Raw genomic sequence first — 27,477 nt, 5'->3', positions numbered from 1 at the left:
ATTTAAACAAATGAAAAAAAAATTCTAAATAGGACCGACTTGAATATTTGCGAAGTGAAATGCAAACACAGTTCGCGTTACTTAAGGTCGACGTTGTTGGTGGTACTCGAAATATTTGAACTGTGATTTTGTCATTTTTGTTCGTTGATTCTCTTGTGATTCTCATCATTCTTTGTTCTTTTCGAAAGTTTCAATCTCTGAAAATTTAGATGGTTTATGTTACCTCAGATGTTGATTATAACTGCATCCTACAATATTTTGCCAGGTTTCCCCGAATCAAACACTCTCTTTCCTCCTAAAAAAAAAAAAAAAGACAGTTATCATTTCTAAATAATGCTTATTAGGCCAAATATTCTATTATCAATACTGTCATTGAGAAACAAAAAAAAAAAATGGTAGTAGGTATGGTTTACAAAAATATTGGCTTTACGTACCTCACACGTTTCCTTTGGACCTAAATAACATTAAGAACTCTTCAAACTAGCTGTTCTCTAGTCTTATGTCTCTTCCATAGTGCAATTAAAAAAAAGACCTGAGTTCGTATCTCATAGGGTAATGTGCGAGTAACCTTATAAGGGACTTTTCATTTGAAGGTGAGTTTTTTGGTATCATAACGATGTGCTAAGTTTTCTTCCTGGAGCCATGGAAGTTTTATATTATAGCTTTTATCATCATTTTATACTTTTACTTTTTTTTTTGCATTATACAGAACGATTTTTACACGATTTGGAATACACAACCAATGTTTCATTAGCGAGCATGGAGGAATTTTTGCCACCAATTTCTTCATGGTGAAAATTTCTTATTTCTTTTGTGATTCGACTCTACAGGAGTCGGTGCAACCCACCGTGTTTATATTAGCATTTTGGTGCACTAATCTTTGGAGTAAATATTTCCCATTTCCTTCTGACTAGAATAATACGAATCATGTTTAAAAACTTGATTCTTGAATAAAATAAGCTCGCATTATCAACATCTACGATGCAAACATATTACTGTATTTTAATATTCATCTTTTGAATTTAATATTTTGAATATGTTGTAGTTATGCATAATAATGTTGTGTATTATGTCAAAAAGTGTATGCACTTGTCGTATTAGCCATAGATTCAAAACGACTATCTTAGGACATTATACAGAATGTGATATTATTAGTATGGATATGTCTATTTAGGTCGGTCGAGTCCGACCCAGACGATGCATTACATCTTAATCACAGTCGTTGGGATCTCGAGGCACGAGCCTGTATTTTATTAAGTAGTATTTGCAATTCCAATTTTCATTTCTTTTATTTCGTGTAAAACATCGGGATTTTTTTCACGCGCCGTTAGTATCAAAACCTTCTCGTGGAGGATCCTATTGTGCATAAAAATTAGTTTGTTATTTCGACTTCAGAGAAATTGTTCAGTATTGCATTCCTTTCACAGTTTCTTTCAAGAAGAAAACGTTTTAAAAGACATGACTTTCGTTTTCTATAGCTATTGTCTCTATGTTGAAATGTTTGACTTTAATACTCGCATAAGGATATTGCGTTCAGGCTCATAAAGCAGAACTTGCCAACTTCCTGATACCCCTGTTTTGCTTCTAACTGAAATTCGTCACGGATTTTTGTCACGAAAGACTCAGTTTATTAGCTGTAACTTGACTACTTCCAAGCCGAAACACTTTGCAGTTCTAATGCATAAGAAATTTGCACCTTCATGGTACTCATTCTTGTATTGACCATCTGGTTTTCAATGGATTCCCACGCTTCTGTAACTAACCGAAAATCAGCTGTCAGGAAGTTAGAGACTCTTACTTTATTTATTGAATATGAAGTGATTTTTTTCCTTCCAGAGTTTGTATTTAAAGCAAACACTTCCAAGATAAGACGAATGGTCACATTTAAAAGGTCATCTCTTAAACAGGTATTTGTAGCATCTGGAAAGTTGAATACTTTCCAGGTGCTACAAATGTTTATGAGTTGGTCTTTTTTCTTTTTAAACGGATTCCTTAAAATTTTAACTGAACACTTCCTGTCGATAATAAATATCTTCAAGTGTTTTTTCATAAGATTTCTTTACACAGTATTTAATTTTTTTTTTAATGGTTGTACTCTTTCATGCAGTCTCTTCAGCTTCATTATATGCGATAGATCAAAAGTAAAGCGATGAATTTATTTATCTGTGAACTGCACTGGCCAGTGAGATGATATGGACAAGTCCCTTCTCGTGACGTCACGTCACAATGTACTTCTGCAATTCATCCATTTATGATTATCGTTTAAAAAAGGTTGTGATTTCTCAATGTTTGCAATTCACGAACAGCTTGTGTTAAACTTTGTGTAAAAACTGGTAAGACTGACCGAAACACATGAATTCATACAAATATCATTTGATGATAAATGAGTGAGTCGTGCACGAGTGAGAGTAATCTCTTCTTCCAGTTTTATAGGATTGAATTATTCAGATTAATAACGAGACAAGAAAGGTCATGGGATGAGTATGCCTCTGTCAGGTGTGTATGTTCACAGGCTAGGTTTGAAACAGGCTAACTCATCTTTGGTCGAGAACATTATAAAATGTGCTTCGTATCCTTTATGAGATTCTCGTCCTTTCTTAGGTGCGATTCACATAAAATCCCAATGTTAATCTGTAATACATTAGCTGTGAGTAGGCCAAGGTTACATAATCAGAAAAATCCTTCGCAAGATGTCAAACACGGAGCTTCTTCGAGTCTCCAATGATAAGAGTGGTGGTCTCACATCGGACGATGAAATTCATCTTCCACGAAGGTATAGTATTCATCAGGATGGATTGTCATTTTACAGCTGAAGTACTAACCTCTAGTCTTTTTCATGAAAACTTTGTACTGCTATTGTTATGGTAATAGTCCGACGGTCTTGTGGACGTTGCAAAGCCACGCTTAGTGGACTGACATTGCCTTCTATGTAGAATTTTTTTTTTTTCTTGATCGCTTTGATAGTGGAACAATTTCATTCTGCTATTTATTCTTTGTTACCTTCTGATATTCGACTTTCACAGTGTAACTTATTTTAGTCAACTGGCTTGGAGATAGGACTTCCTGGATGTCCGTTTGGTAATGCTAACCAATATGGACATTGCATTTTTTCAATTTTACCCCCCAATTTATGTACTTCATTCACCTAAACAGGAAATACTGTATATGATAGATCAGTATCCACCTTTTGAATGATATTCTTCTGAGCATACATTTTTAAAAAAATTTTTTATTATTCCTCCCTCACATAAAAAAAATTCCTAAGAAAAAAAATTGCAAAGTGAAACGTAAAAATGAATTATATAAATTAAGACGCTCAAAACTTATTTGTGAACGTTTTTGAGTTCATTAATGATTGGAAAGAATAATTTTTTCCAAGTCTCGCTTCTTCGGTCATTTAAAAATTAAGTTAATTTATTGAGTTAAATTCATATCCGTCATTTTTAGTGTATCTCTTAACTTGGAATTATTTTTTCACTCAAATATTTGCTTAGTATTTGAATTTGTACAATACTGTTTGTTACATTATTCCGAACGTTTTTTTTTTTCCCCCCCCTTCGGGAGGAGATAATTTGCTTCTAAACTTTATAACCTACCTTTAATAGTAGTAATCTCAAGCGTAGTTTGGACTGTTTACCGATGTCACACTTAGTTTCTTCAAATGGTATATTAGGCGCTAGAACAAATCTAATTCCAAATTAAAATGCGTGTCAAACAGTTAAGGGGACATTATTCAGTTTTTTTTGTTAAAATCCCAAAAGATTATGATCGAAATAAAAAAAAAAAAGTAGAAACATGACTTACGTTGGGTTTATTTTAGGATTAAGTTTGTAAGCAGTATTTTAAAAGAAATTTTGGTTTTCATGGTCTACTAACAGAGATTAAGAAATAAGATTTCATTCGTGTATCTCAAATTCATTGAAAAAAAAAAAAAAAGAGTAACGTGTATGATCAGTAAAATGTGTGACAGTTATGTGGCCATTTTGTATCGTTTGCGTTATAGCTAAGCACAGTGAAATAATGAAGTGAACCCTGATAGTGTTCCTTATATTCTGTTTGATTGATGATCGCGATCATCAAGTTAGCAGATACTAATTGACTTCCATCTCTAAATCACAGGGCAAGTCATACCTTTTCACTCACGATTTTTTACGTGAATAGAATTTTATTATTCTTGTCATATGTAGAACTCTTCCCAAATATTTAACACCCTCAGAAGATTATTAGTTTCAATCACAGATATTAGCAGGAGGGAGAGTTAATTTTCGAGAGTAAGTTAATAACTGTGTAATCATTACCGAAATCATACACTGAAAACAATTTACTTAAAAAAGAAAATAAGTGAATTCGGATCAAGATCCGAGTCATTCAGTTTGTATCTACTAGCAACTTTTTTTTTTAACTTTAATCCATCCTTCCTTCTAATCAAAATTTATCTCTTTTTGTACCCAATGGCTGTACTCGGCACATGATAGGTGTTAAATGATCACGTGCCTCCAATTGATAAGAATGGGGGGGCAGCATAGATGGTGGAGGCGGACACCTCATGATTGCGCTTTCCTTCCCCTCGATAGATAACGGTTGTTCGAAGCCATTTTTACTAAGAGGATTCGTTTGTAGACGCCTTGGTTCTGTAGCAAGGTCACATGACATGTCGTGACACCGGTAAGCCAAGCATCATTAAGATAACTTATAAATGGTAGGTTGGGTTTTACCTGCACGGCTTAGACCGCGCTGCAATCCTCCTGCTATTCTTCGTTGTGCAAATCACTAATGGAGAATTTCATAACTGCCCTCGTAACCTTTACGTGCCGCCATTTTGCGCCTCTCTTTCGTTTCCCCCACTTCCTTTACTTTAGATGTATGGTTTATGTCTTACTGTGACGATGCGTATTTAAACACCATTCTTAAATGCCCTCGTAATGATAATGGACATTGATTTAACTGGTGTTGCATTTCTTGCTTTTTACCGACAACGATTCGCCTACGAGTTAAATAACGAGAGAATTACCGTACACAAAAAAGATTATGATCTAGTTTTCCTCCTCCACCCCCTTAAAAAAAGATTAAATCTTTTTTACAGTAGAAATTGGTTTTAACGAGAGTTTACAATATTTCCTTTCGGAAGGATAGGAATAGAAAATCAATCTCCTATGGAGAATGAATATTCAGTAGCGCAAGTTGAACACGTGTAAAGAATAAAACTGAATGAACAGTCGAATGAACTTATTACAATTTAGTAAACATATCTGGTCGAGAGTGGTATAAGGATGGGAATAAAGCTATTCTGTTTTATGCTTACGCGTATCCATTCCGTACTATACCATACAGGTTTTCGAAACCAAATCTGATGGAATGGGAAAGTTAATCCTTATTCCAGTAATCTTCTATGACTGTACATTTCGCGTGTTATTCTGGTCAGTTTGCCTGTTTTTTGGGATGAAAAATTCAAGTTTCCAGGAGAAAAAACTATATCAACTCCATACGAGTCCAGCTAACTCGTCTTCAGATGAAAAGATGAAAAGCCCGATAAAGGTTCTTCGCGTCCTAGATGGAATTCGAATCCATGTCTTTCCAAAGGGTATATCGTCGAAACCGACTGAGCTATGGAAACCTTATATATAGGACTCTTTTTCATGATAACTTTAATTATTATTTGAACCATCCATGCAGTTCACACGGAACAGCAATTTTGGTAGAATTAATGCATTTCCTTCCTTCGTTCTAGATCTGTTCACTGACGAAGTGTGTATTCTCTGAAGACGAATTGGTGTACCGATAACTATGCCACTTTGGAAGACGTACACTTTGAGAAAAAGCGACCAAAAGTTTCATTATGTTCATTGGGGTGCTTTATCATTTTCGCCCTTTGTAGCGGAAATAATGAAAAGCTTCCATTTCCAAAATAAATAAATAAATAGATAAAAATCCTATAACTAGCATTAATTAGCATCATTGAGTGATGACAACACACACAAAAACATTCGTAAATATAGACTTCATTAATCGCAGCACTCGTTGCATCGTACTTTTACTGCATTTCTCCTAACCACTTTCAAAATTCGGTAGTACATAAATTTATCATTTCTTCCGTTTTCTTCATCCTCATTAGGGTGTGTCATCGGATTATGTGTATTCCTTCCTCTTGGCTCGAAGCCGAGACGCTTACTAATTACACCTTAGATAAATAAATTGCAAACAACAACGTGGGAATATCTAGATTTCTCTACATCCTGCAAACAGAATATGATGATCCCTCCCTTTCATAATGAACCGAAAAGGGATGTTCATACTAAGCACGCTCTATATATATATCGGATAACAGCCCACACCCAGTTCATTTCTTGAGAGAAAAAAAAAAAGAAAAAAGGAACGTAAAAAAAAAGTTCGTAGACACTTAATGAAGAATTCTTACCTCAACTACTGGACAAAGCATTAGTTTTCCTTAATACTATGGTAGCTTGGTGATTAATGGTTGTATGGGTGAGGTTGGACCTCAGGCTTCAGTAACTACTTTAGCGCAAGGTACGATTGTGATGCAAAAAGCTGCCACTTCAATAACATAGCTCCTTCTTAGACCTGACTTGTTATATGCAGACCACAAAGAACTCTAATACATGAAACTATAGAGATCTCAAATAATCATTCCTCCCTCCCTCTTCCTAAATTTCTCTCCTAGGGGCTCTGGTGTCTTGGCCCATCCCTGTTCACCTTCCAGTTTAGATATAAGGGCAAAAATGATTCGCTAACAGTGTGATATTCACTGTTGTTATGTGAATAGCACAAGTCATGTGAATTGGAGCTAATTCACATGACTTGCATCACTTTAACGCATCAATTTGCTGCTCAAATGCATTTTTCAGAATAGCTTTGTATAATTTATTTTTATACGCGATTTACTTGGAAATTTTATGCTAATCTTATTTTTTTTTTAATTAAATCATTTTTCTCAGTAACAAAATTACTATATAAAAGATGAATACCTGTTTGGCATGGATCGGATCAGATAATTGAGCCACTTAATTAATATGACCTTAGTTTGACTAATGAAGTACTAACACGATTTTAGCATTACATCAGCGTTTAATCTCGCTAAGGAAAGGTTGTACATTTAGAATACTATGGGTGGGCTAAAAATCAGATAATCCGGAAATCCTGCTCTAGAATGGAACTTTTTTCCCCAAGCTTCTTCAGCCACAGTGAGAGACTCGAACCCGTTGACTGGAGAGTAGGTCCACTCGGCCAACTAGATATTATCTAGTTGGCCGAGTGGATATCAAATTCCTGATATGTACTACCAGGTGGTGTACAGGATATTATGATTGTACTATATGAAAAGGGCACATCATTACTAACTTCGTATCGACAAATTCTCCTCTATATTAATCTGTTATCTGTCAGGACTTCAATATTATCAAATCTAATATTTTGGTCTTCTCAGGCACCCTCTTACTTCTGGTAAAGGTCCAGAGGATGAGCAAGACCTAGGTACCAATCCACCTAGACCTGCTATCCTGACACACACACACACACAGAGACGCGCACGCACGCACGCGCACACGCACGCACACACACACACACACACACACACACACACACACACACACACACACACACACACACACACACACACACACACACACACACACACACACACACACACAAACTCGATTTGCTAATATCTTTCCTCTCCCATTCTGTTTAAGTGACCATACCACCTGAGATTAACTCTATTAACACATTCCTGAATGTTAACAATGCCAAGTTCTTTCCTAATATCCTCGTTTTAATATGATATTGCCATTGGTGCCATCTGTTCACTTTCTCAATCTTTCTCAGAACTCTCATATCTGTAGTCTCCAATCTTTGGTCAAGTGTTTTATTTCTAACCCACCTCTCAGATCCATAAGTTAAAATTGTACTATACTGTAAAATTGTATTACACTATACTGCTACTTTAATGTTTTGACTAATTTCTCTCTTATTCCATATAAATTTATTCAACTGACTTCGTACCATATCATCTTTGCTAATTCAGCTGTCTGTTTCCGTATTTAATTTTCTATCTTCACTAAAAATTGTGCCTAAATAGCTGAAATGTTTTATTTGTTCTGTAGATTCTCCACTCAGGATGACAAGTGGTACTCTTCTAGGTAGACTTTTTTTAATAAACGGATACAAGTTTAACCTGTTCTCACCACCCAAATGAGAGTCAATTCATATAGTGTAGTTGACGTGTTGGTCTCAGCATCACTTGACGTTCGAAATCTTTCCAAAGATCTTCTGATCTGTAGAATTCAGATCAGGACTTTATGCTGGCCATTTCAACCTTCCTTGTGCTCTCATTTTCTCGATTATGTCGCTACATTCCTCACGGTGTGACATGCATTATGTTGATACTCAACTGGATTTTTGCCACAGAGCCGCCATAACGTTGGCGATAAGGAATTATCCATGATATCTGCATAGCAGTTGTTTCCTTTTCTGAGTTCAAAGCAGCAGAAACACCCTCCCCCATACTATATTACTGCTACTGTGTTTAAACTAATAGCTTAACTACTATTTAACTGATAGATTTAACTATCAAATAACGTTCTTCTGGCAATCATCATAGCAAAATAGAGGCATCTGATTTGAAGGATGTGCATCGTGATTCATCACTTCATACTACTTTACTAATCACGACGAATTCTGTACCTCGCCAATATAATCCACATATTGTTTTGGAAGATGTCTCCAACAATTTCCATGGAAACATTCTATGGAGTTCAGTGCATTAATGTTGCTGCACAAACCTGTACAACCGCGAACGTCCTTAACGCATGTTGAGATCTTTCACTGATTCACGACAGGAGAACACAAAGTATTTTTAGCACTTATTTCTATCCTTTACCGGTTTATGTGGTCTTGCTGTTTCTCGGGTTTCTTTTCACTATCACATTTGTATCTTTTAATTAATTCAGCCACAGTTGATCTCGTATGCTGTAATTGAGTTGCAGTTGCACCAAATGATAGATAACTAATACGCCTCGCTGCAAATCGGATAAATCTCAACTACGTGTACACATCTGCGATTATTTATATGCGTTCCCTTTGCTTTTAACATAATATTGTAATATTTGTACTGTACAATTTTTACAACGACAAATTTCTCTGAATGAGGGGGAGGATGCAAGATAAAGACAGAAAAGCCCTGCCAGTCTGTAGTTGCAAGCATCATTAATCCGATCTATCACTTATGTATTGGAGATGTTAAAATATCAAGCTTCCATTTTCTCTGCACTCTGCAAAGAGAATGTGATGACTACTCCCGATCAAGAGATAACGTACTAAGAGATATTTCCAAATATGAAGCTCACTTCCTTTTCAGTTGTTGCAAGAGTTATAGAGAGTTGTAAAGTGTATAGTGAAAGTTATAGAGTATAGAACAGGTATTATACTTCTCTCATAGAGTTTTGTTTTAATAATAATAAAAAAAAAACAAGCCTTGTAAACTAAAGATCTATAGATGCCCTTCTAGAGCAGGCTTTTACAAACATCGATTCTGGTATTCGAATCCACAACTTCTTGGTATGGGAGCAAGATATGCTCTCCACTCGGCTAACTGGCTGGGGGTTTGATCAACTTTAATCTGAACAAAGAAAAAAGCGAATCAGTTTGGCGAAGATTGAAACTTCTTTAGATTGAAAAAAAAAAGTATTTGTTTGTGATGAATATACATTTCTTTTTCCCAACTGCTAATAGTGCATTGTTTTTATTGGCAGATACTGAGGTAAAAGCTGTATAATAATCTCAATGAGAACCTGCATTTATCATCATTTGGTCATGCATTAGTGCTAATGGTTTAAGGCTGGTTACATATTTCGATAGAATCAAATGCTGATAAATACTAAGATATTCCAAATAAAGATGTTGAATATTGCTCAGGATATCAGGATTGATAGTAACTTCGCTTTGTAAGATAAAAATTAGCCACGCTATCGAAAAACTGTATGAAAACGTTGTTTGCTACTCGCCACTTTACTAATTTCACTAAACAACATAGTTGTTTTGATTTTAATTTATATTTTGGAATCTATGTCGCTGAGAGATGATATAGCCTTGCTCTATGCTCCAAATATCTAGCCGAGTGGTTAGCATATCTGCTCTCAAGGTAAAAGGCTATCGGTTCGAATCCCAACTTTGGTATGGATGTTTGTGATATCCTTCATTCATTCATACATACAATATATGCACTCTCCCAAAATGGACTGGGTCACCATGGGAAGAAATAGACCCAACCCTCCACCCATTAGAGGGAAAAGAGAGAAAAAAATCTCCCTCAACAGTGAGAAAGATCAGGCTGAATACATGTACTCCAAATAAACTTTTAGTCTTATTTCTATTTTCTGTTCTATTTTACCCTTATGCGTGGATCCGCACCGTACCATGCAAGTATTCCGAACCATTTCCGACGGATTAGTGTCGTTAATCCTTATTCCTTACTCTCCTATATCTGCATATTGCGTGTGTTCTTCTGGCCGTCTTGCCTGTTTTGCGGGATGAAAAACTCGAGTTTCTTGGAGGGGAAATCCTTCCGCATATTTATGAGACCGGCTAACTCACCTTTCAGATGAAAAGACTTAATAAAGTTTCTTCTCGTCCTTGACAGATTCTAACCCAACTAAAGGGCATCATCGAAAACGACTGAGCTACGGAAGATTATTTTCTGTTTTAAATGAATTTCATCTGTATGTTTGACGAAAAAATTAGATTTGAGACCAACTGACATTTCTCATAATCCCGTGTCATTATAGAAATAAAGACAACTTGATACACTAATGTGTAATCCCAGATATCAAAAATAAATAAATAAAAGTAATCCAGAGGACTCGGTGGACAGAAGAAAGAGAAAAATAATTTATTTCGGTATCTATGAGACATCTGTCTAATATTTCATTACAGTTCAACCAAAAGAAAAAAAAAAAATCCTTTTTTTTTTCCCATTAGGTTGTGACACGCAGTCATTTCTAGCAGTTATGACGTCAGGATGTCACGTGATTCTTCGATAGATCGAAAAATTTTGTATTTGCGCTCCTGTCTTCGGGATATGACCTCTCCGAGTGTAAAACTGCCCGGACGTGAAGTTGACAAACGACATCCAAAACAGATTGTCACGAGGGAACGGGTGCTACAAAGCGTCATTAATCACCTGTGAATTCAATACAGATTTATCGACTGTGGCGTGAACACGAACAGAGTGTATGTGTGCGTCGATAACTGAGCTATCTAGATGTGCTACACTGCGTAAGCCATTGATGACATTATGTGTTGTCGGATGATGAAGAATGGTTTTTTGCATGAAGCTTGTCGAAGAACAGGCCATCTGCGATTAGTGTCGGGACTATGAAAGAGGTACAAAGTACCGTGTATAGTTTATGATTCTACTTTGATTGATAATCAACTCGACAGCGTATACTGACGAGGACCAATTTGTTCGAAATGTTAGTATTCGTCTGAAATGCCTATTGCTGATGTAGGAAAATGTATTGTCGATGGACGAACGATCATTATAAGAAAGTTTCTAAAAAGAAAAAAAAAGTCTTCCTGTTATCATAATGGTTCTGAAGAACATCATACTTCAGTCTTTTTTAATTGCATTTGGTAACTCCCACCTGTAAGGATACATACCTTAATGAAAAACAAAACCCTTCTAAATATGAGTCAACAGTTGTAGTACAAATGTTCATAACATGAGAGACGCAAACGTAGACACGCGCAGGCACCTAACGGCAAGACCCAACATAAATGTCCCCACGTAGACACATTTCTCTCCCTGAGGCAGATGCCAAGACAAGGGATAAATTATGGTTGGTCGTACCGAGGAATCACTACTGGAAACTTGTCATCCCATGCAACCGACTGACGTTTATTTAACTCGTCCATAATATAGGATGGTCTTGGAGAGCATTCCTATCAATTTATACCCTCTCCAACGGTGTTTCATGTCAGGCATACAAATTAGACTATTTTATATAGCACGCAGGGAAAAGTATGAGTGGAAATAGAAGAATTTACTAGCGTCGAAAGGTTTATATGTACTTCGTATACATGTAGCAGAAAAATGCATTTTTTTTTTTATCGTTTTATAAACTCTGCTTGTCATACTGTTTCGGAGTGTTTAAATGGATAACCAAAAAAAAAAAAAAAAAAGTCCATCTGAGCCTTCTTTGATCTGGAATTACAAGAATTACAGTTTCTGATCCATCTGATTTATGCTTTGTATATCGTAGTGAGGTAGTTAAGCACAAATTTAGATCTTAATTATTTTAAAGTGGAATTTTGTTTAGTATTAAGAGTACCGATTTTGTTCAGCTGTTTTGTCATATGTGCGTAGAAGATGAAAGTTTACGTATGATGTAACTTCTTTTGTGCATCTGTATATGTGCAACTTCGTGAATAGCCAGCAGGTAACTGAATTCGAACTCAGCTTTCAAAGAAGAAAGGTTAGGGTCCTCTTGACCATAGCAAGCTTTCCACTCAATACCGCTTTTTTTTTTTTTTAACATACGAAACCACAGGACAACTATTATGCTACCGAAGTTTTTAATGGTGTGTGTGTGTGTGTGTGTGTGTGTGTGTGTGTGTGTGTGTGTGTGTGTGTGTGTGTGTGTGTGTGTGTGTGTGTGTGTGTGTGTGTGTGTGTGTGTGTGTGTGTCGCAGGCTTCAGAGCTGCGGGAAATAACAGACAAGCCATAGCTCATGTTTAAAGATGAGCTTTACAACAAGGCGGCCCATTCCTTACAAGCATATCATTAGATAGCTCGGCAATCCCCCTGCTGCTCAGAACGTCCTGGTTCCTTCTTCATAATAGCCTAACTCAGGGCTGTGCTGATCCAGACCGTCTCTTCTGCCCGGAGCGGGACTGGCTCTCTCTCTTGGGGTGACGGTTAAGAATAGGTGGCCGATACCATCGCTAGGGTGGACCGTCCCTATTTTCTGTCTGTCGCGTCTTCCATACTTAGAGGGAAATTGGCGGTAAGGGTGTAGACAGAGGCTATTAAAGCCGTCCTCTTGTGTAATAGATGGTGGAGGGTCACTCTACGAACAAAGCAATAGATGTTCTTCACAACTTTAGTCTCTTCAAGACTGGGTGGTGCTGCCCTCTACAGGTAGACTGTGTACTATGGATTCGGTTATGGTGTGCATTGAATAGTGTGCTTCCATAATTGATCTTCATTTTTCTGTTTGTGATATTGAGGTGGCCCACTTATACTGAAACGCAAAAGTATATAAGTAAAAATGGATAAATGCTTTTCTCCAGTCTAGTGTGTTCTCGCACTCAACTTTCTTGTTTCAATATTTGTGGCGTAATTGGCGTAAAGAAAGAGAGGATAAAATGTTTATACTCATCAAATTTTATCAAACGTTTCTTGTACACTTCCTCTGTATGTATAATTAATCACTTCGCCTAGCGTCTACTCAGTTTGATGATTCTTAAACTTTTAAGGAAACCTTCAGGAATTTTATATATATTTTAAATAAATGAAAATATTAATGTCATAACATGCATAAAAGGTGGTTTAAATAATTCTCCATTTAAAATTCTTTGTAGTTAATGGACAAAGATCTTTTTCGCAGGCTTATATCCGTAATTTTATAACATTATATTTCTTTCATTTTTTTTAAAGGAACATAAAGAAAATAAATGCATATTTTAATAGTCCCGGAAAGTATTCCGTGCAATATCTTGCGACTTAAAAATAAATAAATATATAAATAATTGTTGACCAAAGGGAGAGAACCAAGAATCAAAAAGAGGACAACGAAATTGGGAAAACTGAGCTGTATTTAAATAAATTATTCCATTGTTATTGAAAATTAAAACGACTATATTTTGCATCATACCATCATCATCATCACTTAGCACACACACATATAACAAGAGTTAATACAAATTGTGCTTTAACTTTAAATTCTAGTTGCATTAATGAATATAGCATTAAATCTGTTGTAATTAATAACAACCAAGATCTACTATAGCGTTTTTATAAGCATATTTTATTCACATGATGAAGAAATATTTTTAAAGTAAAACTAGAAATTATTTATGAAAACTGAATTGTTACCAGTAATTAATGTTTTTAAATTTAGTCCTAGCTTGAAGCTAATACGATGTGTATGTCAATAAATATTATTGTTCTAGAATTACTCCAGGTCCTAGTTTAAATTATATGATTGTTCACCACCCACAGCTGCAGACTACTATTCCAGATGATCATAAAGATGATTCCAATTTACTCGGAGAAACGTTTCCAATCTTATCTCCATATTCAGTTTCCTTTAGGATACTTCGTCTACTTTGCAGTATTTCTCTTTCTCAGACATGAGTAAGAAGACTAGAGCGTCTCTTTTCAGGCTCTAGTTTGTAACTGAGCACATTAAAAGTCAACAGTTCTTCCACAATAAACTCGGGAAAATCTTATGATCTTCGGTGTTGTTGCGACACTACAACACTACTTCCAACAGTTTTGTATTGACAGTACTCTCAGCATGATGGCATCCAGTTCCATATTATGACATCTCGGTATTACCAGTCAACTCCCTTGCGTAGAGTTAGCCCATAGCAGATTGTGCTACGAGGTACGAGTATATTATGTTTCTCACAATAGTTTGCTGAAAGAAAAGCCCGCCTTTCCAGCGATCGAAATCGGATAAGTTGACCATGTCTAAAAAAAAAAAAAAGTATACGATGAAAGTACTCGGTCATGGAAGTGCAGAAGGTTTGGGTAATGCCTAGATCCAAAGTCTATGGAAGCCGTAGTATTCCTTGCTGAGCATGTATTGTATTTTTCTATTTTCTAGATTTCTGTACATCAGAAGTGAATGTTCTGGTCTAATTCAAGAGTAATGGAGTCATTTAGTATTTTTATTTTATTTTCAACTACTACAAAATCGCAACGAAATCCTATTTAAAACCTATCAAGTCATATCCAGGTATTTCAAACCACGAGTTACACAAACAATCGAACAGTAATGTTGATTTTAAAGCATCTGATGAATGGCTTTTTACTGTCCACATCGCTTTTTGCAATGTTCAACGGTTTCACTTTATGACTTCGATTCTTATTAATGAGACTAACAAAATCATCCTTGGTTCGTGTACATATCGGATTTATTTGTGTCCATAAGCTGGCGATTTGTTCTAAAGCCTTCTATAATAGAATGCTGTTTCTTTGCTGTTCTACAATTACTCACCACCGTCTTCAATCTTCTTATGTGAAGTCTCTGGAAACAAACTGCACCTGTTTCACTGCCACCAGTGAAAGATTTTCCTTCAATACTAATTTAGGCTGTCCCACATCAGACCTTCTATCTTGAAAGCCATTCATCAGATGCTTTAAAATCAACATTACTGTTCGATTGTTTGTGTAACTCGAATCTCTTTGTTTTCAAAATTACTCCGGATAATGACATGTCTCTGCTATACTTCTGCAGGAAGGTCTGAAAAAAATAGTTTAGTTTTTTCTCTTTTTTTTTTTTGTTTTCTTTTTAGCCCTGAGGAGCATGGCTTGACCCTAATTATATATTGGATATTTGTTTAAAAAATATTTTAAAAAAAACCGATAAGTCTGGATTTTTTTTTCTGTCAAGGCTTCCTTTATCTTTTTACGTGAACAAATAATCACAGTTTGTCTTATTTCATTCATCCACATTTCTTTTAGAACACCATAATTTCCTGGATAAAGTGACTTTAGATTAACCACTTTTCCCTCTACCAGTTATTTGTTATGATCGTATTAACAGTCCCATTTTTTGTCTGGTCAATTAATGAAAACTTTGTGTGTGTGTGTGTGTGTGTGTGTGTGTGTGTGTGTGTGTGTGTGTGTGTGTGTGTGTGTGTGTGTGTGTGTGTGTGTGTGTGTGTGTGTGTGTGTGTGTGTGTGTGTGTGTGTGTGTGTGTGTGTGTGTGTTCTTCACCGTTCTTTTGTTATTTTTTAGGTAATAATTAGACGTATTACATTTGTTTTGTTTTTTAAATCCGCGATTATTAATACTTGCTTTTATTTTGCAGTTTCATTATAACTACGTACTACTTTGATGTTTAGTTTCCTCATCCTACTTTTTTGTTTAATAAAACTCTTATGATAAGATTCTGTTTATTATTTAATTTACATTTAAGTCAGCAGTGTGGTAGATTAACAGAGGCTTGCATATGAGCAATTTACTTAGATATACCGTTTTCGTAGTTATTATTTTCGACTTCCGTCTCGATTATTTTGCATTACGTCATTAGAATAATTAGAATAGAAAAAAATAGTAGTTTACCATGTTTTGTTTCATCCGTTAATGGCAGCAGCGGAACTTGATATCATCAGCTTGTTATATACCAGAATTATTTGATCACTGTACACTTGGTTTACTTCATTTCTTTGAGTCATACCGTCTACCAAATTCTTAAAAATTATATTTATATCTCCACTCTCTTTGTCAGTCACAACTTTTAAAATTTTCGGTCTTTTGAACTTTATAAGGGAAGGTTATTGCAAACCATATTTTTTACTTTGAAACGTTTATTTTAAAAAAAATGACTTGCAGAAATGAAAGTTATGCCATTTAGAACTCTCTAAGTTATTCTTCTCAAGCAGTGCTTATTTGAAAGCTAAGGAATTAGCAGCCAACCTGATTCCTTTCTGTTCATCGGTGAGGTCAAAGTCTTTAATATAACCCTCAAAAAAGAAATTAACGGATTAAATTTGGGATCCATAAATTAGACAACTTTTCACAGAAAAAGGCACTTCATAATAGATATATACGGGGAAGAGCTCCGTCTTGTAGACATACGTAAACGTCACTTACGCAGCGTATGCAAAATACTTGGGTGCGTCACCACGTGTCCTCAGCAACTATGTAAGAAGGCTGCTGGTCAGTAATTGTCAGCGGTGTTGATCACAATGGGAAAAACAGAGGATCTTTCGGAGTTCGATAGAGGGCTTATTGTGGGTGTCCGCCTGGCTGGGACCACGATTTTGAAAACAGCAGAGATGACTGATTTCTCAAAAGGTGAGATATCCCCGGTGTTTAATTAGCGTGAAAATAATCTACATTGCTTGTCTAGGAGGCATAACTGTGGTCCCAAGACTGTCTCTCAAGAACTAGAGTGTCGTCTCTGAGAAGGCTTATACGGACATTTAATGAAGGCTGTTCCCGACCCATATCTCGCTGAAAGCTATGCACAGAGAACTGAAGAGGATCGGTATTGGCAGTCGCATGCCTATACTGAACCACTTCTTTCTGCGAAGTTTCTAATTCAGCAGTCGGTATATGTAGCAAAACTGTTTTGCCAAGGTCTTTTTCATGTTGCGGCAAGTGCCATATCTAGGACATGTTGAGATGCAATAATCCTATTTTTACATATTCACCAAAAAAGAATTGGCTATAGAGCTGGTTTACAGATAGTGCACAATATGTGTATTTTATAAAGTTTAATTGTTACATATATTATTTACATGTATTCTTCTGGACGTTAGCCTTTTTGTTGTTGTTGTTGTTGTTGGACGACATGAAACCTTTCCATCTTCGTAGTGTATTGTATTTTTTCCCTTCAGCCTATTGGCTGGTGGGGGTAGCGAATATGCTAGTATACCAGGGAGATGATTATGAAGCAAGGTGGTTTCCTCGTTGCCTTCCTTGTCATAAGTAGTAATGACTATAACCGTATGTGTGTGTGTGTTCACCGGACCGATTTACCCATTTTTGAAGGATGAAAAACCCGAGTTACTGGGAGAAAGCCCTCCACCTCCGTATGAGACCGGTTAACTCACCTTTAGTCGAAAGAGACCAGATCAAGGTTCCTCACGTCACGGACGGGAATCGAACCCAGGACTTTCCGACCAAAGGGCTTCGGCTATACCGACTGAAGTACGGAGGTTCCCATTTCGTATAGGACTTGCGAACTCACTTTCTGTTGAAAAGTCCTTATAAAGGTTCTTCACGTCCTAGACAGGATTCAAACTCTGGTATTTCCACCCAAAGAGTATTCGATACTAAATGAGCTACGGAAGCTCTCTTGGCTGTGGTATCTTGCAGTTATCAGATGACCTTTAACAACTAGTTCACTTACCCACAGATAAAACCCGTCCACAGGTTTCATCTTTGATAAGCATCTTTGCTCCGTAAATACTAAAATATCAGGAATAAATGAAAAGTCAAGACACTTCAAATTCCACGTTAAACTGTTCTTCAGAATAGTCTCTGAATAAAATAACTGCTAATCTGGATTCATGAAAAACTCTTGTTTTTCATGAATCCATGAAACCCTTGTGCTCAATCTGATGATGATATTGAGCTATGCCAACTCTCTTTAGTGCTTTAAAAACTTTGGAAGCCCTTTTAACGTTTAAGTTCTACTTCCGAAGGCTTTCAGTTTCCTTTAAGAATTTTTTCAAAGTTCATTTGTAATTAATTCTGTACTCGCCCAAGTGGAAAATACATCTCTTCCATTATCCAGCTATCGTTCTGACTTTTAATGTTCAGTGCTTGTTATGAATAATTTTTTTTTTTGGCTTATTGTTTTAGCCACTTTGACAGTCGTAATAGTAAATGTGCGTTAATTTGTAAATTGTTACTGTTTGAAATTATGTCAGTTAACTGCGTATTCTCCTGTTCAGTTCTTTCCTCTCTTTTTTTTTTTTTTTCCCGGAAAGGAAAATCCTACCGCCACCACTTCCACATGAAATTATCTATTAGCAAATTTGGGTTCTTCTCGTTCGGAAGTATATGTTCTGGGAAGGTTAAAACTGAAGTTTCCTGGAGAAACAGATTTACTCCTTTGGTTAATCAAGACGATTAACCTAACCTTGAAAATTCCTTTCGTCACAGACAGAATTTGAATCTAGACCATCTTCCTCGGCAATGTGGCTCGTTGTAAAAAGATTATACTATGGAATGTCCAAGAAATAATAAATATATAATTATTAAAATGGATACTTTCATCCTAGGGATGATAATTTCACCCTAGGGATGATGGTAATTATCTTATTTAAATTTTAAACTGTTTAATGTAAACAAGATTTTCATTTCAGAAAATCTTGAAAAACTAGAAATTCCTCTCCTTTGGGAGTCGCATTTTCTGGTTTTCATTGTAGGATATCGAGCCTTCGCAGCTCAGTTGATTTCGACGGATGTCTTTGGATTGAAAGTCCTGGATTCGATTCTCGTCTGTGATGTGAGGAACGTTTATGAGGGCTTTTCAATAAAAGTTGAGTTAGCCAGTCTCATACAGAAAGTGGAGTTTTTTTTTTTCCCTTCTCCTCCTCCGAGAAACTCGGTTTTTCGTCCTTCAAAATTCGCTCAAAACAGTTTAAAACACAGACATAGGATGCTATTAGACAAAGAAGGCAACAGGAAACTACCTTGTTCAATAATTATTCCCTAGTAAAGTAACATTCCTATCCCACCAACCATCGGGTTGAGGGAAAACACACTGTAGGATATATCTAATATTCGAACAGTGTATCAGCATTTAATCTGATTCCACGTATTATATTATGCCCTAACGCTTCTTATAGATTTTTCCATCCGATTTTACGGAACTGCCTCACTTCTTTTAGCTGATATCTCTCAAGCTACAGCCATCCGTTAGCAGTTTGCATATATTTCGCTCTTGCAAGGATTATGTAGTTTAGTTGACGCTCACTATCCGTCATTTTCATATTCGTCGTTCATTAGTTTTAACACCATTATCATCCTCGTGTCACTACTTGTCTTTTATGTCATTTTCCGTTGTCCAACAGCATCAACCCTAGTGTAGACTGTTGAAGTAGTTATTTTATTAAGGCTCTATATTATCATACTTGTGAAATAATCAATTAATTATAGAAGAAAAACTTATTTTAGGGTCATTTTTAAAGCCATTTTTACATCGTAAACTGGCTCCTGTCTTAAATAGCCTTTGCCTTTCTTCATCCTCCAATCAAAGAAATTGTCCATCTTATTCACTTGAAGAAAAATTAACACCGATCTATATGTACACTTCTTTTTTTGTGTGCATTGCACATTTTTAGGGACTTCATCCCAAGATATGAAAACTATTTAAAATAAGATCGGTTCACTTTTCAAAGAATTTTTTTTTAAATGTAAATAATGAAGTTTATTCCTCTTGAAATTTGTAGATATGTATATTTCTATATTTATAACATCAAGAATTTCAGAGTGTATCTACGCCATCGTATTTTTGAAACCATATGTAATCGAACTGAATAAGGAATTCGATTTTTTTTGTATTCCGCAGCTTTTCAATTTTGATCAAGTTCGAATTTTGTTAAGATGTTGTTTTTCGGTCTAAAACATTCGAAATATTTTTATTATCAGATTGTAGGACAGACTGAACATTCACATTTAAAACTTATTGAAGAATGTTCGAAAAATACCGTAGCGCTTAGATATTTGCATAATACGAATGTCTTTTATGAACATTTCAAAATCTCGTGGACTTCTTTACTAAAAATCTGTAATTAATAATCGGGTATAAAACTCCATCTCATATGACCGTTGTTGTAATCACACACACACACACACACACACACACACACACACACACACACACACACACACACACACACACACACACACACACACACACACACACACACACTAAAACAAAAGAGCTTTATGTTATCTACAAAACTGTTAATGATGTTTTTCATCAATGGAAGACTGTTCCTATACAAGAGTGAAACTCAGGCCTTCCAACATTTTTTTTTTTTAATTTTATTTATTTATTTATTTATTATTTTTTTTAATTTGGCATATTGTAATTTTTGCCGGCCTGGTTGGCCAAGTGGTTAATGTATCCGCTCTCCAGCCAAAAGGCTGCGGGTTCAAATCCCGCCGTGGGCATGGATGTTTGTGATTATCTTTAATTTACAGACAAAAAGATACTAGTGGCGGTGGGCAGTAGATGGCGTTGGTGTAGATGATGATTGCAGTTTGTGGATTGAGTGGTGGAGACGGAGAGTTGTAGAGTAGATGCCCTCCCTCGATGAGTCTTTGGACTGCCTGGAGGTATTACTTAATAATAATATGAACATTCCGGAATATACAAATGTAATACTGTAGATGAACCTTAATGTGTTTTTTATATTTTTTTTCAAAGTATTGTGGGGCGGTTACGGCGTTTCGAATATGATATCTAACTGTCCTGTGTCCACACCAAAAACAATGAAATCCTAGTATGCGATCTTAGTATGCCACTGGCATTGATATTTACTGGCAGATGGCTCCTGCATGTGGAGGACATCCCACCCTCAACTATCAAAGTGTTGCTAAACCAGATCAGCTGGGCGTTGTCATGAACCAGTGGATGTTTCTTTTCGACAGCAGCACAAAAACTTTACGACGATTCTCAGTATCATTTGGCAATAACAATATGAACCGCAAGCAGAAAATCGGCAAAAATTATTCCTTGGTTGTCTCAAAAAAAAAAAAAAAGCGTCAGTATTATTTGAATCTGAAACATTCGACTGATCATCGGTTTCGGTCTGTTCATGTTTAACCTGCTTACACTAGAAGTTTATCGTCCGAACTGCAGACCATTTCTCCTGCGTGTCTTTCCGTTTATATGTTCATTTCTCCTGCGTTTCTTTATTTAGACCATTTCTCCTGCGTTTCTTTCCGTTTATGTTCACGGCAGACGAACACAGTTCGTCTGCCGTGAACATAAACGGAAAGACTTTAGTTGAATGCCGTAATAGCTACTACAGTGTCACTACCTGTTGGAAAAATTCTGAAACACCGCTAATTCATCTTTCGTTTATATATTCTAAAATATTCCTAACACTACAGTGTATCAAAAACTGTTAGCAGACTGTTATTATTATTATTATTATTATTATTATTATTATTATTATTATTATTATTATTATTATTATTATTTACTCTTGTATTTTAGAAGGGAGAAGAGTGTTTGTGAAACTGTAGAGACTAGAAATCGATTCTGGCACACAGAGCTAAAATAATCGAAGAAATACTGTCTGAGGAAATAAATAAATAATAAAATAAAATAAAAATAAATGTTCTAATATTTTTTCATAAGATATCTAAAAAATTTTAGATCGTAGCAGATCAATACACACGTTACAAGGAAGAAAAGTACATGAATAAATCACTTTTTATTTTCCTCTCGAACTATTGTAGCTGGAATGGGACATTCGGGATTCCCGTGGTAGCTAGTTACAATTGGCTGTTCACATAAAATTTAATAATATAAAAGTTAATATAGAAAGCTTTACGCATATCTCTGATAATTAACATATTCCAGAGGCACTGACAATGAATAAGTGTGTATTATTAAATAACTTTGATGTTTCTATACGTGCAGCACCCGTTGGCTGTGACAATTTTAATAGGATCTTCACTGAAATTTGATTTTTTTTTAAATTTTATTTAAATAAAAAACTTTTTTGTGGTACAGTTACTGTCATAATGAATGGCTTCATTTGTAATCTCATATCGTACAGAACAGAAGACGTACAGTATATCTCAATGCCAGTCAATGAAGAAGTACCTAGCTTCATTAAGCGAGCCTGTTTCAGTATATTTTATTGAAATGGTAACTTTGAAATTGAAATTCACGAAAATTAAGAGGTCAGATAATCCTTGAGGGGTACTCTATAAACCAAACATTCCCCCCCCCCCCCCAAGATGTTTCAGCCCTGTGATAAATAGGATAGTGGTATCACACTGGGACAAAAATCGTTCATCACCTAAAGACTTTCACAACCTTCATTCTCATGAAATTAACCCACGGCCTATTTGTTGAAGAGCGGAGATGCATTCTGCTAAACGGACCTATATCCTTGAAGGAATCTCTCTCTCTCTCTCTCTCTCTCTCTCTCTCTTTTTCTCTCTCTCATTATAGACATGCATACGAAATAATGTTTTCTTTGATGGTTTAAGATGAATGTCATTCATATTACTATTACAGTTTTACTAAAAAAAAAAAAAAAAGATGTTAAATTTCTGGGAAAAAATAACAATATAACATTTATTTTTCAATGAAGCATTTTAGTTTCAAATATTTTCTAGATTTACGAGACCTTAGTACATAGCTTTTAAACATCCTGTATCATGATAATTGTAATTATAATGAACTGTCTTCTTCTCTCCCGTAGTCCTAAAGGGACCGTTGGGTCATTCATGGCTAGTAGGTGATATTCTTTGTTAGTCTCCTCCAATCATCTTAGTCTCTTGTTCTTGATGTCAGTTGAGAAAGGGAGGAATTTGTCCATTTTTTGATGTTATCAGTCCATTTTAATCGAGGTCGGCCTCTAACCCTTGGTCCCGGAACGATTCCTTCTAGTGCGTGCTTTGGAATGCCATTAGCCCTCTCCACATGTCCGAACCATTTCATCTGTCTTCTTCTGATGACTGTCAGAATATTTTCCCTTCTTCTCCCGTCTATTGAATCAATCAGTTTTCGGACACTTTCATTGGTTTCATGAGCGGTATAGGGAATTCTCAAAAGTCTTCTGTAAGTTTTTATTTCAAAAGACAGGAGTCTCCTCTCATCTTCCCTCAATAAAGTCCAGACCTCACAACCATACAAGAGGATAGAATTCACCAAGGTGTCAATTAGTCTTAGTCTGGTTGTGATTGCTATTCTGTTATCTCCCCACAATGGTTTTAACTTCTGTAGGGCCACGGTTGCCTTTACAATTCGGTATTTAATGTCGGTTTTTGAACGATCATCTTGACTCAAAGTGCTTCTTAGATAAGTGAACTTGTTTACATTCTCAATTTGTTTATTGCCAATTTGTATCTTTAAGAATTCAATGTCTGATTTTGAAGTTATCATTGTTTTTTTTTTTTTTAGGTTTATGTATAATGAATAATGTATAATGTTTATGTTTATGTATATGTATAATGAACTGTCTAGAATGGTCTTAACTATTAGCGCACTGTGCGCTCGGTAGGTTACATAATGGTCCACAATTTTTTTTAAAAGTTAGACCCTTAAAAAATCCTTTGCGCCACTAGTGGGTGTGTTACAAAATTACCCTAGTCCATTCCATTGGAATTTTTGGGCACGCCACTACATCTGGCAGCTATACGTCTTATATTTCTCTCCATCAAACGAAACCTATTATCTGTCTTTTTTTGTTGTCTATTCCTAAGCTGAATGGCACATTCATTCTGTAGTTTAAACTCAAGTTTAACTCACTCTTAATATAATAACATCATATTCTCTATATACATATTTTCTGTATTAAGTTATTAATAAAAAAAATAGATTTTTTTAAAGTAACCGTTTGCCTATCTCCATGCGCCGCGTCGTTTCCTTTCATGTGTCTACCCTGTTCCTCTGTATATACCACAGGTGGAAGAGTAATGCGATCAGTAACCAACACACTCACATCCTGTCTGTTCGTATTTCACGTGAGTGTATTGGGTATAATGATGGAGCTATTTCATATACTAAAGAGGGGAAGGGGATGAAGAGGAGGAGGAGATTTGCAATTTCCCCTATACTGAGTCTGTTGAGCATAGACATCGCAAAGGGAAGCAATTCTCGAGACATATATAAATTATGATTAACGAATTTGGCGTTCAGGATGCTTTTGATAATGTGTGACAATCAGAGTACAATAGAAATTTTTAATATTTCCCCCTTTCCCCCAACTTCAAATAATAATAATCATAGCGATAACCTATCCCCGAAGCTGATGATGACATTTGCCTTGCCTTTCTTTATCTGCTCGGCGTATCTTTAATCTGTGCTAAAACCAGTCACATTTTCTACCCAGTTTGATCTGGTGTGTCAGACTTGTTATTTCTAGCCAGCGCAGGTGTTTATTTAAACCGTCAATAAAGACCACTGCTTCGTACCACTTCCCTGAGACAGGAGTCGTTAACTTCAGCACCCGCCCTGTGTGAACTAGTGACCTCTAGCGCCATTTTACCTAAGGCAGATAGAACTTCATTTTGGAGCCCGTTATTAACGTGGAAACCCTGTGCCGTGGATGAAAAGAACTTTGATTGAGAGGAGGGCCGAGGGGAGGTCCGTAGTGTCATGTGCAGCCCAGAACAGTTCGCGGCGAGCAAAAGCAGTATTGGGCCCAGGAGAACGCCGACTGGACCTTTGTTCCTCTTGTGCCCCATGACGGCTAAGAAAAATGATGCACACGTACTGAAGAAAGGGGTGGGGGGAAAAAAACATCAACAAAAAAGTAACTTACAACAGGTAATGTCGTCTGGAGATGGTCAGAAATACTTGACTTAAAGAGTTGCTCCTTAATATACTTACTTCACAAATGCATTAGTATTTTCGCATTCTGCTAACAATGTTTATAATAATTTCATCGCTTTTATTTTTTAAAATTAAATTTTACATTCATCTTCATTAACTTTATATACATTAAACAATAAAAGGCTCATCGAGGGGAAACAACAAAATCATTATACGACTTTGCATATTCTTTTAGTTACCCTTCCATAACCATGTAAAACTTCCAAAGCATAAAAACAACCCAAATAACAAGGAGTTTCCCTTGAATAAATTTAGCCATTCACATCTGTGACGCGACTATTTTTTAATTGGTAGTTGCTTATAGTGTAGGCGTTTCGGACCAACTACTATAATTGGCCTCGTACGTAGCTGATACATATTAATTTTGTATCGTAACCCATTTGTTGGTTAACTGCCAAGTAATTTGACTGTAAGTGATTGACGAATATATTCCATGTCTGGACGGAAATTTTTTGCTGGGATAATTCCTGGGTCAAATTATAAACGATCACATCAATTAGCGAACACAACTAGCAATTTAACCATTATAGAATATTTTTTTTTATTTTCACAGGCGTTATGGCAATATTAATGTCGTATATAATATGACAGCAGACGAACAAAGTTTATACAGTTTATCATTCGATTAATACTTGTCTAAAAGCAATGAAACTTATTCTCTAATATGACAGCAGACGAACAAAGTTTATACAGTTTATCATTCGATTAATACTTGTGTCTAAAAGCAATGAAACTTATTCTCTAACAATAACGAATCAGTGCTATCGTGTAGGCTTCGTAAAGTATTTTCGAAGTGCTTGAGAATTTTGAGAAATATGTTTCGCATTCATATTACAGCTGTACTGAGCAATAAATATTTTTATGTAATACTTAAAGTGAAATATTTAAAAATTAATGAAATTTAAATTACAATTTTCTATTTTGATACAGTTTATTTCATTCATTTTTTACATCAGCTCTTGGTTTGTATTTCTTTATTTATTTATTACATAAATAGTTATATATAGACTAACAACTTCTCTTTCGGTTTTAAGAAATGCACATTTCAATTCCGAGTTGTTTGTTACCAAGACTAGTCAGTCTTAAATGATGTCATGAAAATGATGTCGTGGCCTCTTTATTCGATATTATGAATGGAATGTAACAATAAAATTAATATGTAAAAATAAAATTTCGAATTAATCGAAATTTATTTCACTATAGAAATACAGCCAAATACTGAATGCAGATTTGAAATGCTTCTTGAATACCCTAATAGAGATACGAGCAAATAGCACACGTTATCTATAGCAATCTGTCTTCACCTATAGATAAATATTCAAACACAATTTGCACTTGCGGGACCCAGAGAAAAGAAGAAGGGGAAATGAGAGGGGGAGAAGGAACATTGTCTCAAAATACTGCGTCGACATTTGGCCATAATAGGCCGGTTAATTCTCTGGCTATTTCTTTAGTTCTGAGGGGCGAATAAGGGTAGATTGGATAGAGAAATACAGCTCATCCATCATAGCTGACATGGGGAGAATAGCATTGTAGGGACACGGCATATTAGGTATATGATGACAGCCACAGTTCGAAAAAGATACAAACAAAACAGAGAGAGAGAGAGAGAGAGGAATGACTCTATTAATGAAAGAAATTATATTATTCTTATATTTATTTTACTTTCGGTTCTTGCACCCAGAGCTTTAGAGAGAATTGTCGTTAAAACAGTCATGGTTACTTCCTGCTCGAACAAGTAGTTATTTCATAGGAAAGAAAATTAAGTAACTCTCGGACGAAATTCCATTAATCAACTATCACAGAGGGACATAGCAATCATCCCTGCTGAGCAGGAGGCCCTACAACAAAAGTGTGGGCTTCCAAGGCCGCAAAGCATTATATTCAATTTTGATTGAGGACGGGGGGTGGGCAATCTGTGGGACTTATAACACCCCTTGAGATTTTATGTTATGCCTTTAATCAAAAACCTTCCTTGAATTCATCCGAATTTAAAAAAAAAAAAAAAAAAAAAAAACTCCCTTGACCGCTTGTATTATTAGGAATATTTAAGGCTTTCCTGTTGCGTTCAGCGTATCTTCCTCTGTTTAAAGTGTTGCAAATACCAGATTTAATAGTACATGTACTTATATAATACTTCTGATGCGATTCGCTATTCCAGTCATTTGTATTAACTACAATAAAAGATT

The 27,477-nt window shown here is 35.7% G+C and overlaps 1 protein-coding gene across 1 annotated transcript in view; it reads left to right on the top strand.

Moving 5' to 3' along the window:
* The first annotated feature begins 2,690 nt into the window (after window positions 1–2,690).
* LOC150105725 (cadherin-related tumor suppressor-like) overlaps window positions 2,691–27,477 on the top strand; it is a 147,520-nt gene continuing 122,733 nt past the window's right edge. Inside the window, exon 1 of the mRNA XM_090394540.1 lies at window positions 2,691–2,773. Coding sequence (XP_090250666.1) covers window positions 2,691–2,773 — 83 coding nt within the window. The remainder of the gene's footprint in view (window positions 2,774–27,477) is intronic.

The sequence above is a fragment of the Typopeltis vanoorti genome, chromosome 6, assembly GCF_054136105.1.
Source record: "Typopeltis vanoorti isolate ZY-2024b chromosome 6, IOZ_Tvanoo_1.0, whole genome shotgun sequence".
In the NCBI taxonomy this organism is placed as follows: Eukaryota; Metazoa; Arthropoda; class Arachnida; order Uropygi; family Thelyphonidae; genus Typopeltis; species Typopeltis vanoorti.
This window is presented reverse-complemented; position numbering and strand designations above follow the sequence as displayed.